At 38.5% G+C, this 15,292-nt stretch overlaps 1 protein-coding gene across 1 annotated transcript in view; it reads right to left on the bottom strand.

Annotated features, from left to right (window-relative positions):
• The window catches only part of USP37 (ubiquitin specific peptidase 37), a 33,565-nt gene that overhangs the window by 16,454 nt on the left and 1,819 nt on the right, over positions 1–15,292 (bottom strand). Inside the window, exons 3-15 of the mRNA XM_014888070.2 lie at positions 13,001–13,172; positions 11,810–11,910; positions 10,400–10,581; positions 9,969–10,043; positions 9,362–9,459; positions 7,792–7,876; positions 6,705–6,866; positions 6,092–6,223; positions 4,257–4,380; positions 3,824–4,029; positions 2,611–2,728; positions 1,321–1,400; positions 648–812 (exon numbers count right to left, since the gene is read on the bottom strand). Of these exons, the coding sequence (XP_014743556.1) occupies positions 648–812; positions 1,321–1,400; positions 2,611–2,728; positions 3,824–4,029; positions 4,257–4,380; positions 6,092–6,223; positions 6,705–6,866; positions 7,792–7,876; positions 9,362–9,459; positions 9,969–10,043; positions 10,400–10,581; positions 11,810–11,910; positions 13,001–13,172 (1,700 nt within the window). The remainder of the gene's footprint in view (positions 1–647; positions 813–1,320; positions 1,401–2,610; positions 2,729–3,823; positions 4,030–4,256; positions 4,381–6,091; positions 6,224–6,704; positions 6,867–7,791; positions 7,877–9,361; positions 9,460–9,968; positions 10,044–10,399; positions 10,582–11,809; positions 11,911–13,000; positions 13,173–15,292) is intronic.

Below are 15,292 nucleotides of genomic sequence, written 5' to 3'. Positions count from 1 at the left end.
TGGATATCCTGGCTATGCCACTCAGCAGAGGCTACAAGAGACCTAAGGGTTTCTTGCCCCTTATTCTGCCACATGCTTCCCATGTGACAACTGGCACATTTAATCTGTGTCTCAGGTCAGGCAGCTGTACAGAAATAACAGTCACAGGGAAAAGGAGAGAGTATTTTCAGCATGCAGAGTCCTCAGATACTACAGTGGCATAGGAAAGACAATGAAAATGAATGACAGCACAGGAGGCACATGTAGAAATTTGCAGAAAAATGTAGGATGTTTTGTCTTCTAAGCAGAGTTAGAGTGCTCTGAAGGGAAAGATAATCTAGATTACTTTAGACTGAGAGGCCTACATTTTAAAAATTACTAACAGAAGTGTTCTTAAAAAGAATATAAAGTTATTTTCAAGGACACTGAAGAATATTATCTTACCAAATATTCCCTAGATAATGCCCATACTTCTCTTCCTACTGCTTCTATCATACTTCCTTTCCAAACATGTTCTTATGACAGCAGCATTACAAACCAACAGCACACATCTGAAGCTGCATAATTGTGATGCTGCCTTGCCCAGACATCCTCTGGAGGAGATCTGAAAAGTGCCTACTTTGTGGCACACACGATTAACACAGCAGGGACCAAAGTTGCACACTTACATGGCAGAATGGACGCTCCATCCCAGCGTCAGTGGCAGCCTGGTGCTTTCTGTACAGTGGGAAAGCAGGGTTAAGTATCTCGGAATAACCACTTGCTGCCCGACTTTATGATTGAGAGACAAAGCTACATTGAAGCTATATCGTTTCAGATGAAGAATCAGGACCCTGAGAGAGATGAGAGAAGGACAAATGTTAGTCTCAAGACAGAAGTCAGAGAGAACCTATTCAAAATCCAAGTAAGCTTTCTTTCCAAAGGCATTCACCTGACTAAACCAGATTACTGCTTTGGGGTGGTAGGCAAAGGCTGACCATCTCTTATCTGCAAGACACAGGTAATTACGCTCCTGTTCATCACTTGTGCAATATTAAAATTCCAGAATATATTTACTGTATCTGCTTTGCTCACATCCCAGAAACCCCAAGAAAAGGGGAAGGGGAAAACTCAGTCCTCCTTGTGTAGTGATAGGGAGGAAGAAAAAAGCCCTGCTGAGGGCTCTCAAGGCTTCTTTAGAGTGAACCTGAAACAGCATGCAGACTGACTTGCAGTGCACCTCTCTCACACACTGTACACACTGTCCTGCTCATTTTCCCAGCTTTACTCTTCAAGGGATTTTTGCTTGCACTTTTGTAACATATGCATCCAGGAAGGAGAGGAACAGGTGTCAACATTTACCTGGGAAGCCTGTTGAACTTGTGTGTGACAACAGCAGACTTTCCATTGCACTTCTCACAGGAATACTCAATCTCCTCTGCCTGTTTAAGGGAGCAGAGAAATGACTTATGGAACAAAAGAGAAATCAAACAGATCTCATCCAAAAATACATCACATCTGTCACACAAACTCTTCAAAAGCAGTAAGCACTTAAAATTATAATCACCTTCAACTTGACCTAGTAAAAGGGCAGGCAGCAGACCTTAAAACTTGACATCATATCCACTAATATAGGTAGAATTCTTCTTGCAAGTCTACTGGAGACCCGTGAATTAGCCACCATTATGACATAAATTAGCTTCCAAAGGGAGGGGACAATCTTCTGAGGTTAACAGTTTTCTCTCCCATACACAGGATTTGTTTGATATTATTTTTTTTTTCCTAATAAGCCATGGTGGAGGATAGTGCCATGAAACTCTCTACCACTTGTAAAAAAACTCTTCTTTGTTCCTCAAAAGGTATCCTCATCTAAACTTACCAAGGGTATGCTACATGAAAGTAGAGTTCTGAACAGACATCAAAAGGGGAAGCATCCCTTTCCTGAAATTACATAACTTGCCCATCAAACATTCCTACAGCCCCCTATCTTAAGTGAAACCAAATTACAACATTACAATTTTAGGTATTTTTTAAAATCATAAGACCTCCACCAGTTTTTAGAAGAAAAAGCACATCAATTGCTCTCTCTGTTGGAAGTATTATCTATACAGAGAAGAAAAAAAGCTTGTCTCAAGATATGACAAAATACAACACCAATTCACAGATGTATGGCTCTTTTTTAGCTTTCAGAAGCTTCATCTTGAAGCTCTACTTACAAAGTAAGCATCCACATATTACAGCTATTTATTTTTTTTTTTAATTATTGTACCTGTACGACCTTTTTCCTCCAAGGTAATTAAGGCTTGTACACAAGCTGTTGGCATCCTAGCCTAGGAGAGGTAGCAATTCCTGAGTGATTATCCCAATCTGACAGCCAGCCTTCTCTTCTCTGTATTTGTTTACACTCCAACTCTTTCATGACAAAATTGGGAAGTTTACCTATTTTACATCAGTTAATTTCTGCACAGCATTTTACAATAAAGCCTTCCATACATTGTTAATGGACAAACCTCAAAAAAGTGCAGTGTTATCTCACGAGCCTGCAAACCACTGTCATAGAAACTAATAATCAGCTGAACAATCAGAATTTCCATATAGTTCATAACCTACACACACTCCACAATGCATAAAAAACCCCCTCAAAGTACATACTCGAAAAAAGAGGTCAAGAGAATCCTGGATCGATCGGGAAGGAAGGAATTTCTTCCTTCGGGGAAGGTCAATGGAGAGGTCATTAAACTGTTCTCGTTTAGTGACTGTTTCACCACACCTAAAAAAGAAACATGCTTGTGTAAGTCTGATGAAAAATAAACTTGAAATTCATGAACATGTGTATGTTTTGGGGTAAAGTGACTTCCTAATAAACATACACTTCTTGATCATCCTATTTTTACTCATCAAAATGGAACTGTTTGATGCTCAGGACAAAATTGGATCTTGCAATTTCTTTCTGATGCTTTAGAAGTTGAAACATTTGCACGAGGGTAAGAACAAAAATGCACAGATTGCTTTGGAGAGGCAAATGATCGGGTATACAGGAAATCAAAGTGATTGCTATAGCTGAACACATCTTCATTCAATATTCTTAGGAGAAAAGATGTAAGCCCAGCCCAGTCTAGCAGAAGGGAAGTGCTAGAAATACTTTCAAACTGTTCTTAGAAACACAAGAGTAGAGTCTATCTAAAAAACCAAAACCAACAAAAACCCTAAATTTTTCTTACCTTTCATTTTTCTTACGGGAAAAAATAAAAAGACCATACTACAGTAATTTTTCTTCTATAATTACTACCTGGATGCACTTTAGTAGTTCCACAGAATAATTTAAAGTAAAGTATACACAAACTATTATTCCCAAATATCTGTGTTAATGAAAACTGTGTGGAATTAAACAGTCCCATATGGAAATCTGCTGTACAGGTCATACACAATGAATTCCCAAACATACTGGTTACATCTCTTTCAGCAGGAATACTGAAGAAAATGTCATTCCCCGGAAGCCCTTAAAAAGATCAAATTAAAAACATAGCTTCCCCTTTCTCCATTTTCTTAAGAGGATACTTTACTTGGCTGAAACCCCCTTTTCTTTCTATTCCTATACAATTGGTACACAAAGAGCAAAGCACAAAGGCTTTCCATTGGACATGCAATGAAGAACTAGGTGGTAAGAAACTGTTCAAGGCTTACAGCAGCAGACAGTGTGGTGTGAGATTTACAGCATTTCTAGACAAGAAAGTTAATAAATATCTAGCTTTGGATAAAATATAGTTCTTAATTCTGGTTACAACCTGCAGATGAAGTCACATGAGATGGGAACACTTCCTAGTGTTTTAAGATAAGTGCAAAAAAAGCTGTCAAGCACACTTACATTTTGCAAATGATAGAATGCTGAACCTCAAACTCTAAGTTACTGATAACAGGACATGTATAAACTTTGGTGGCTGAGAGGTCATCAGAAGCACGTCCTGGTGAGTTATCCTCATTAGGAACTGGTTCACTCTTCCAAGTTTTGTTTAGCTTCTCCATGTCTTCCTTCAGCTGATCCAGACACTGGCTCAAGAACTCATGTGCATCCTAGAAACAGGGAAAATGCAATGAAATGGCTTTGTACAATTTCATTCAGTCTTTTTCTCCAACTCAAAGAGACTGGGGAAATTATGTTTAGTACACTGAGGCAATTCTGCTCTAACAGTCACTGCCATTCAACCAAAAGTCAAACACAGCTGAAGCTTGACAGGTGTTCAACACAGTCCCAACACTGAACAAACTGCACATCACTATTTCCAGACAATGATACTTACATTCTGCATGTACCCAGAAAATCTCTCTGCAGTAGCTGAAATGGCACTTTTCACCTTCTTGAGCAGCTCTTTCTTAACCTCAGGGCTGCAGACATCCTTTTTAGCAAGCAGATGGGCAAAACGTCTGCAGAAGGCAATGAAACACTGGTTGGTTTTCCAGGACTTTAGAGAAGCATAAAAGAACTCATGATACCTTATTTTAAGAGTTCCTAAAAGCTTCTCTCCTGTGATAAGTGGTTCAGGGGTTCTGCATGAAAATATCCCACATATAATTAACCTTTTCCATTTCAAGAATGTCGAGATCTCATTTGAGGCCATCATCAAACAGCACTCAAATGAACAAAATCAAAAAACCAATCCACAGTCTTTTAAGGTAAAGAGAAAAGCCTTATAAAGCTCTAAAAACTTATTTCTGCTCTTTGACAGCAAGAAAAAGATTTCATAATGCTTCTTGAAAACATTTGTACTGATAGGAGATATGATATCACACAGTACCAAAATAAGCAACTCAAAGTCACTAAATTCAACTTGAATGGTCAGAATGGTTTCAATTTATGTTTTATTTTTAAACTTCCACTCATTTTCAAGCCTTACTTCTTTCAGCAATAAAAACATTATAACAGAAAAAAGTTGTAGCAAAAAGAGCCGTGAGGAGTTCCTTGGTTCAAGCTAGTGCTTCTGTTAGCTTTGCTACAAAGCTTTTGAAATTAACTTTACCTGTGCCTCACAGCTACTGTGATTTAGTTATCTTTTACAACTGCTTTACAATTTCACAGGACGTACACACCAAATATATTCCAAGCATAAGTTTCAGTCATGCTACATACATGGGAAGGTGATAGGAAGATGTCACATTCCATGCCACAAAAAAACCCCAGCCCAAAGACAGGGAAAACCTGTATAATCTCCTCACAGCCCAAACCAAACAACTTATTAGTTACCCCAAGAATCTGCTGTTTACTGCAGCTTGACAAGTTTCTGCTACTCTGCAGAACTCCAAGAAGAGCATGTGCTGTCCTAGCCCTCTACAGCTGCTCAATGAAGCATGTTAGGAAACCACAGCAGTTGATAAGCAATCACTGATCAACCAGAAAAACAGTCACCAGGTTAGATGATATAGCCAAACCAAGAGAAGACAAAGTAGATGCTTTGAGTATCAACTCTGACTTGTACAGGATCACACACTGCCCATTAGGTATATGGAGCACAACCTTCAGAGGTCTTTCTACAAAAATTAGAGAAAGGACATTTCAAGAGGCACATGGAACAACCTCTGATCCCAAGTAGTGTAGAAAGAGTTCAAGATGACACACCAAAATAGAAAATTACCTCAAAAGATATAAAAAATGATGAAACAGAAACACAAATGCTTCTGATAATCCTGCATCTTACTCAGTGACAGAAAAGAAATGACGTACACAAGAGACTATATAATAAAAATCACAAATGGCTGAATTTGGCTGAGAAAGATTAAGTATGCAAAACTTGAACACTTTCCACAGCTACTAAACAAAAGCCCCACATATCAGGTGAAACAGCTTAAACTCTACCTGGCAAAGTTCTTAAAAGAAATTTTTCTGCATCTAACTTATTTTGCAATTTCTTGCATTTTACTCTGCCACTAGAAATACAGTAAAAGAATGCCTGTAACTCAGTATTATAAGTTCTAAGAGCCAATTTCCTAATTCAAAAGTAAAACTCCAAAATACAGGGAGCTTAGGATTTCTTTTATTACCTATACAGGCAAATGACCCTTTACAAAGATGCTCCAATATTACCAAACCAGTTTAACAGTAATGAAGGAGAAAACAGCTTTCATAGAAAGTGAATTTTACCTGATAAGTGCATTGAGTGGAATTTTTTTCCACGGGATACCCTGTTTGAGCAAATCATTAGCAAAAGACTGAATTGAAAACAAGGACTGTAGAATGGCATTCATATAGCAGGTGTTTCCCAAGTTTGAAAACCTGAAAACAAACAAACAAACAACTTTGTGTCTAATGGTCAATGTGCAAACTTGCCAGAATTAAACAGAGCACTACTAACACACAGAATATTCACCCCAGTCTCTCCCCACAGAGTTTCTTACTGGAGCTGTTCCCCAGCCCTTCAGCTTAAACTGAAAACTCATGGGAGGCAGCACTTAGCAGGAAAGCACTCATGAGTTTCTACAATCAAATATTTTAAAAATGCATATATATATATACACACACACGAAGACGGAGAAATGAATCATCATTAAAGAAACATGAATTACCTAAAATTATTATGTCTCTGAAACTCCCAGGAAGTGAATTCAAGAATACATATCCCTCCAAACTAAGAAAAGCGTTCCCTGTCTCAGTGTTCATTAATTTCAGGATAATTTTTAAATTAAATAAGGATAACAAGAATATGCACGTTCTGATGATCAAAGTATGTGTGTTAGATAAAGGAAATTAAATTTACCCTTGCAACTGTTGTTGAGGATGGGTAGAAAGGGGCACTCGGGGTTTGTTCCATCCTGTGTAATCTTGATTAGATCTCATTTTTTTAACAGAAAGAGGGGCAGGCTGAGAAAGGAATCCCAGGCTTCTTTTGGCTGAAGAGGTCTGGCTGGATACACTAGACCTAGAAACATTAAAGCAAAAGAAGGGTAAGGTTTGTAATGCTCTGCCTCAAAGAGGCAGATGCCTCAAAGTGTCCATGACACTGGAATCGCAGCACTACGGAAGACAAAAACTGGTAAAGCCACACAAGATAACTGGAATGTCTCACAGTGAAAAAGAGATATGACAGAGCACATTTCTTTCCAGAAGTGTCAAATTCTTAGCTTGGTTAAATTTCCTTATATCCACGGGTGTGCATGCAGTATAACCAAGTCCTTGGTCTTACAAACATTTAATAATTCTCCAAGTGTATGATGAAAGGAAGAATGATTACATAGCATGAGATCACCACTCCCAATATATGCTTTAAATTCACATCTGGGCCAGAGTCTTCATTTTCAGTCTCTTCTTCTTGTAACCTAATCACTATGGACCTCAATTCCTAACGTTTAAACATAGACAATGCTTCTTTTCTCCCTTGATCTTGTATCTCATCTATCTAGGGCAGCAACCACGAGTCTGACTGCATAGCACCTGACAAAGAAGAATCCTAAGCTCAGCAGGATTTAGTATTTGCTAAAATACTGTTATTAAAATATAGAATTGCATGCTATTTATCTACTTGGGAAAAACGAAGCAAAGGTTCAGACTTCCAGAGTTTATATAGAATTGGAACCATCTAGAGTCATTAATAACTATAACAGATTTAAGTGATTTTACAAAGTCTTTCCAATGCAAGCAGTAACTAGAGTTTGTAGATGTAAGCAGGGCAGTTGAAGACACTGAAGAACTGGACTATGCTCCTGAAAGGGAAAAAAAAAACCAAACCAACAAAACCCACCATGTTATGCATCTAAGCACCTTGTGATCAACACACAGGAAACTGAAGAGCTTAATTCCTGTGAAACAACTGCTATTTACAGTTCATTCTAGTGACTCAGCCCTACCTGTCCAGGGTGGAACTGCCAGTGGAGTACTCTTTTGAAGTGGACCGACTACCATAAAATGATGATGACTGCAGTGGTAAAACACCTTTAAAAGAGAAAGAAAAGCAGGACATTTTGTTCCAGGTTACACAGCTATTTTTACAATAAACAAGTTGTTTGAAAGTATTTAGTCAAAAGGTTTAAAAATCCTCAAATATTGGTTTCTAGAATTGGTCTGGAGACTACTAATACATATGTTTAGAAATACTAATGTGAATTTTAATGATATGTAAGTAAAGGCATTATAGAGTTTAACGTATTCAATTCAGTCTCCATCAAATTCAAAGAGCAATATGAAATATTAGAGTCATTATCTTAACTACATGAAAGTTAATAAATTCCTTCCTCTTGTTCAGAGAGTCAAGACACATGTACAGAAAACTCCTGATTTCCAATGCAGTGTTCTCAGAATTCAAGGTAAATATGCAGAAGTGAAAATAGCTTCTCCTCCCACTCCCAATTCCACAATAAATTATTATGCTTGGAGCAAAATAGGATTGCTTCATTGCTATGATATCATTATGACAGATCCTGAGACTCTAATGCCTCAGATGGTGCCATATGAAAAAAATGCTCTCAAGAGTCAAAAACCCACCTATTACAGTGAATCACAGCCTAATTTAGTTTGAATAATGAATAACCATTTGCTGCTTTTCCAGCTTGAAGCTGTTTGAGCCACACGACTTTCAGAAATGCAGATGTATGAAAGAAGTTTGCAATACTGTTACCAGAACTTGCAGGGATATGCAGACTCTAGTTTTTACTCTGAAGACAAAACCAGATTTCCATTCAGAGGTAAACATTCATGTTACTGGCTGTTCCAGCACATTTGTGCCATCAGAGATGCACTAAAAAAAGAATTCATCTACCAACGTTCCTCATGAAAACAAGATCTTGAATGCATTACTCTTTATGAGGAAAGAAGCTAAGTACTTATTCATAAAACTGAAGAACAATGCTGCTTGTTAGCTTATCTACTAAAATTTCTGTATTGTCTGTAAAGTCTTGTCCCACAGCAGTGTTCAATAGAACTTTGGTAGAAACAGGACAAAAGTCTTGACCCCAAAGAAGTCCCCCTGTAAGGTCTGGGAAAGAGATAACAAAGTAAAAGCAAACAGTACACATTTTAATCACAAAAACTAGCCTACAGTTCACATGGGCATTAAGAGCAAAGGAAAGTTTTAAAAATAAATAAGCAAGCAAGGAAACGGGAGTTTACAGAAATCCTCTGTCAAGAAGGCAGGTTGGAATAGTCTGAAGCTGCTTATTTTAATTTTGAAGCAAGCTGGCTCATGGGCTGGCATCAGCACCGAAGAATAAAAGTCAAGGCCACACTAGAGCAGGACTGGCTTTGAAAATGAAGGCAGGATATTTGCATCTCATGTACAGCTCTGGAGGAAGCAACAAAGTTAATGGCATAGCAAATTAGGAAAAAAACACCTCTGCAGCAACTTGCTGAACTAGTATCAAAGGGGTAAAATTGTACTGGACAAGGCTAGGTATCATTTGGCTTTACTTTTTTTTTTTTTACCTGATGTCTTATTCTCCTCAGCCTGCTTCAGGTTCAACTGTTTCTCTCTGCTACTATTCAAGTACTTCCATGCTGGATCACTCAAGGCTTTATTATTCCTACAGAGAGAAGAGTGGAAGGCAGTGCAGTTATGGAAGATATGGGATATTCCCATTCAATATTTACAACATTTTTTAAAGCATCTCTCTCTTATCACCTTTAATAGTTGACCACGAACAGTAGAACTTCAGTCACATAAGTTTAACCCATTCATTTAAACAAGTCCTCTTACAATTAAATCTGACTTCAAACACATGGAGCTGCTTCTTCAAATGGCAATTTCCCTTTTGTTTTGAAAAGGGTCAAAGCACATACAGTCCACATGCAGCTCTGACTGATATAATTGACAAAAGATCGATGGCACAAAATTTGCATGTGCCAGTTCATGCAAATCATCTGCTGGAGTAGTTTGTATTTCCCTTATTAACCCTGAACACATACCTCATTTCAAGCATCCAATGTATTCACAAGCTGACTGACCTGGTCCATGTGCTGAGAGCATTCTTTTCAAAAATATATACTTTACAAATGAACAAGGAATTTTAAATCAGAAACAACTGTTACTTACGTTGAAGAATCATTCTCTTTGGGATAATCTTCACTCATTTCTGAACCAGGGGGTTGTGTTCTTTTCCTCTTTTCACTGATGACAGAAAAATTTGTGGTCATTCTTTCTGAAATGTTAGTAAAGGACCCTCTTGCAACTGAACAGAATTTCTCAATGCTTTCCATACATTTTGAATCTAGCTTTTGCAATCTCCACTTTTATAGCATACAGAGAAGCATTTGGTCTGCCCAACTCTTAAGCTGTACTTAAAGCTCTAGTGCCAGTACCAGTCAGAGGCTATAAAAGCATATATTAACATACTGTTAAAAGTAACAGCAAAACTAGAGGAAGATTTATATCCCCTTCTTACGTCTCAGTGTATTGAGCTCCACCTGTAGCTCCATAAAGAGCTGAATTTTAACAGTATCATAGTAAGAAGAAAATCCTCCTACCGATTCTCCAACAAGCCTGTCCTGTGAGTGACTGATGATGCAGGAGATGCTGAAAGGTTCACCCTGTTGCTTGGTGTTCCAGCTCCAGGAGAATTCTTAATAGAGCCTCTTGCTGGGGTACCCAGCACCTTGCGAAATGTATTTTCCTCCTTACTCTCCACAGTCACTCTTTTGGGAGGAGTCTGCAAAGCCCAAGTGGAGGGGCCAGGGAGAAAAGCCAAGAATGAAAAAACAGGACCATCATTAGTCTAATGCATTATTTTCACCACTTTTTATTTGCTACAGTTGTAGCATCCAAAAGTGCAGAGATGCTACTTGTAACAGATTCAGACTTTAAATTACACATGGGTAAAATTTTGACTGAGTCATACAAGTTGTAAACATGAAACTCTACTGCAGTAACCACTTTCCCTTCTCATTTTCCAATGCTAAATCAGTTGAACTTAAGTTTTTAAAATTTCCTTTACAAGCTTTGACATTAAAAAACCCAAGGCATGATTCCGAACTATCCCCAGATCAATCCTGGGTGGTATTACAACTAAAAGGATTAAAAAACTGTACTAAAATCCACATAATTAAAACAGTGCCCTGACCACCTTGGGCCAAATAAGCCCTACATGTAATGCAATGGAAAGAGGTAATAATTGGTTGACTAAGGAACGTTGGTCAGTTTCAGACTTAAAAAACTGAACATGTCTAATCTCACCACTGTATACACAGCCTCAAGTTTTTATAGTGAGATTGCCTTTAAGTAACATGTAGAATTTGTCTTGGGACAATGTCAGAAATAGTCTCCCTCAGGGCAGTAATACAAGAATATTCACAGAGATAAAGTAAATTAAAGCCAGTAGATACACAATGAAATCTGGGGAGAAAAAGAACAAATATATTTCGAAGGAAAACAACTTCTGGGTAAAAGTCTGTGAAATTTACAAAAAAATGTGAGCAGAATGCCACAAATTAAGTAATTATTCTGCAACAAACCTGGATCAGCTGCTTTTCAATGTACACATTTGGCTGAAGTCTGCTAAACTCATTAAAACTTATGCTGACTAACATATGGTCACATGCATGTAAGGTGTTTGGCATATAACAAAAGGAGATTCAGAACTATGTGAGAAGCAAGTCTCAGTCATGGACCCTCCTTCTACTTCTTGTCTGCCTAAAAGCTCCTATGTGAAGAACACAGCCTGATTTCCATAGCCAGATACTTATCTTTCTTACTGACAAAGATGTCTCCTCACAAACATGATACAGCATTGCCAATCACCCCATACACATCTATTCCAAGCTCTCTCGGTTACAAACACTTTGGATGTAAAGTATTTACCGTGTTACTACAACATACAATAAGAGAATGAGAGGAATAGAATAAAATTAGAGAGGGAAAATGTGAACAATTTAACAAACCTGGTTCTCTATGTAAGAGAATTGCCTGTTAGCTTCCTTCTGTGTGGCCCTGCTGCCCAGCACACCTCCAAAGCTGCCAGATCCTTGTGAGGGTTTCCCAGCTGACAGAAAAAGTACACAATATTTGATTTGACTGTCATTTAACTGACTGGGATTTTTATTTGCAAAAGGTTTAGCTGGAGTTGATTTTGGAAAGAGCACGCTAGATTTCTTGCCAATAGATTACAATATTCTGAATGCACAGACATAAGCTTGTGTATATGGATATCCCTCATACTAGTCATTTAGCCAACTGGCAGCAAACTTCCTAGCCTTAAAAAGGACAAAACTAAGTAAGTAAAATGAAGAGACTGTGCATGGATGATCAACAGACAATCTTTCAAATACCAACGCACAACGTAAAGAAATCCTGTATGTTCATCTCTAATTATTGTTCAGCATGAGAAAGATATAAAAGAAAAAATTGGGTTCGAGGCCAGAAAGAAGCATTTACAGAAGTGCAAAGAAAGGCAGGGAACACAAGGAGGACAAAATGTGCTGAAGATGTATGCTGGTTTTGGCTGGAGCAGAGTTAATTTTCTTCACAGTAGCAACGACAGGGCTATGTTTTGGATTTGTGCTGGAAATAGTGCTGATCACAGAGATGTTATAGTCGTTGCTGAGCTCTGCTCACAAAGAGTCAAGGCCTTTTCTCATGCTCACATCACCCCTGAGGAAGCAGGGGGTGCACAAAAAGCCAGGAGGGGACACAGACGGAACATGTGACCGCAACTGACCAGAAGGATATCCCACACCATGTAGCATCATGCTCAGTGTAGAAAGCTGGGGAAGATACAAGGGAGGCACAGTGATGGTGTTTGTCTTCTCAAGTCACCATTACACATGGTAGAGTCCTGCTTTCTTGGAGATGGCTGAATACCTGCCCTGCCCACAGGGAGTGGTGAATGAATTCCTCATTTGCTTTGCTTGCGTGCACAGCTCTTGCTTTACTTACTTAAACTTTGTCTCTACCCACAAGTTTCCTCATTTTCACTTTTCTCATTGTCTTCCCAACCCCACTAGGAAGAATGATTAAGCAGATGCTTGGGGTTTAGTTGTTGTTTGATATAGTTAAACCATGATAAGATAGGAAAAAGAAAACACAACACCTCTCCATAATGTTATAACATGATTTACAACAATTGCACTTACCAGTATGAATCCTGTCTTGATGGACTGCATCCAAATACATCCGCATTTCATTTGCATCTTTAAATGGTACCTTATCAATTGTCAGAAAGCTGGTATCCTTTAGTGTTAGCATCAGGCAGCACAGTTTTCTGCCATTGGGTCGTAAGGTCACAGTTTTAATGTTATGGCTTAACTGAAAACAAGAAGGTGACTGTAAGTATAAATCCAACTTCAAAAGGCCAAAATACTTACAGATTCAAACAAAATATTTCAAATAGACAGGATAAGAGAGACTCCCACCAAAATACTTCTCCTTGCTCCACTTCAAGGAAACATTGAACCTCACAGAATTAATATAATCTGTGACCTTGGCACCTGACAGAACTGTAAGGACAGTATCACTATTGCTCAACAGTTTCTAGTCCTGGACAAGCTTTCTGAAACTTACTTTCCTACTGAGTGTGGCATTTGTAAATGTGAAAGAAAAACAACTTTTTGAAATCCCATTTAGTAAAAACTTCTACATAAAGTGTGAAATACCATTTTAGATGAGGAAAGTTTCAAGTATTAAACACAAATGTCTCACTTCACAATTTGCTCCCAGAGAAGACAGATTTGAAATGGCTTAAAAAATCTGCTGAGGGAGTAAGTCAGTAAGAAACATGCTTGGTCTGTATGTAACATCGTAACAATTAAATAGTGTCAAAACTTTCAGGGTTATGGTCGAGTACAGAAATAATTTTAATAAGACTTTGTCCCCCCTAAGTATGCCACTGCTACTTTATAATAACCTTATTTGTTACTTCATGCTAAGTCACCTGTAAAAATTGGCTGTTGGGTAAAGGTTCTACTACTCATGCAGGTTGAGGGTAGCTCAAAAAGACTGAGATAATAAAAGACACTCTATGTCCACCAATGAAATTTTTTTCCATTAAGATCTGTAACTTCTTGGAAAACCAATCTAGACACAACAGCAGCTTGTAAGGGGGGCTGTAAAACCACCGTGATCAGAAACTAAGGGCTTGTTTCAACGGGAACATTACACTTTTGAAACACTATGTGCTCAATCCTTGTATTTTGAGTTTGTTTGGGTTTTTTTGTGGGCTGTTGGTATTTTTTAAAAATATAAGCTAAAAATATCTTCAGAGATCTAAGAATTGAATAAAGGCTCCAAGATTTTCATGCTCTCTTAAAACACTGAGCCCAGTGCAAAGGGATTACAATTACCTCACCATCTCAGTGCAAAACAACCCATTTCACCTCAAAATGCTGTCAGAAGACTCCATCTATACTCTTCATGCATCTGTTATGATCCAGTCAGTGTCACAAAGTTTTGGCAGGTGCAGGGAAACAAAGTATTTCTCTTAATACTATCTAAGACAACTTAGTTAAAGCTCTGAAACATCTCTACAATATCATCAGAAGAAATTTGATGACACACTAGTTACTGTAGAAAGAAATACAATGCTGGATCCATCCAAACCTTCCATTACAGAAAAGTAAAAACAGGCAGGAAAATCACCCACCGTCCTCTCAGAGCAGCTTGTCAAAAAAACAGGGAATGCTATTTCTAAAGCAAGATCATCAGGAATTTGTCACACCTGAAGTGGCATGCCAGTAGCCTGGGGCTGTCTCACACAAACTACCCTCCAGCACAAAACTCCTCCTCTTCCTTTGCTGCAGTCCCAGCCGCATGGTGGTTTATCACCCTCTCCACTAGATCCTGAATTCAATCCTTTTCCCAAATTTCTGTGAAAAACCTCCACTGAGCTCCCAAAGAGACCTGACAAGTGCCAGAGACAGCAGATGTGAGAGGCTGGGAACAAAACCTGCCCCTTTAGGCCACGGTTAGCTGCTCTGTAGGCTCATCCTCCCTGTGGAACCTCCCTTCGAGTTGCTGCCACATCGTATCACTCATCCAGGCAGAAAGGAGTGTATGAGAACAACCACCCAGGGAATGCACGAGGGGAAGACAAGATTGCTCCCCTCAAGAACAACATGGTCCAACAGTGGATTAAACCAAACTCGCACACAGGTTGTGGATTAAACCACAGCATCACATGAGAAGACAGAGATTATTTTCAAGTCTACAGCAACACAGGTGAGAAAAATCCACAGCTAATGATTTCCTCACAGCCTTGATTTCAAGGCAACGACAGCTGCCAGATTCTTTGCTGAGACTTTTCAGCACACTAAGGCAGCAAAAACCTAACCTTTCAAAAAGAAATTAACTTTTTTTCATAGCATCTGCACGCAGAAATAAACGGCTCAGAGAACAGACTGGTGAACCTTGCTGATGAAAAACAGCATGAA

This window comes from Sturnus vulgaris, chromosome 7 (assembly GCF_052056855.1).
Source record: "Sturnus vulgaris isolate bStuVul1 chromosome 7, bStuVul1.hap1, whole genome shotgun sequence".
NCBI lineage: Eukaryota > Metazoa > Chordata > Aves > Passeriformes > Sturnidae > Sturnus > Sturnus vulgaris.
This window is presented reverse-complemented; position numbering and strand designations above follow the sequence as displayed.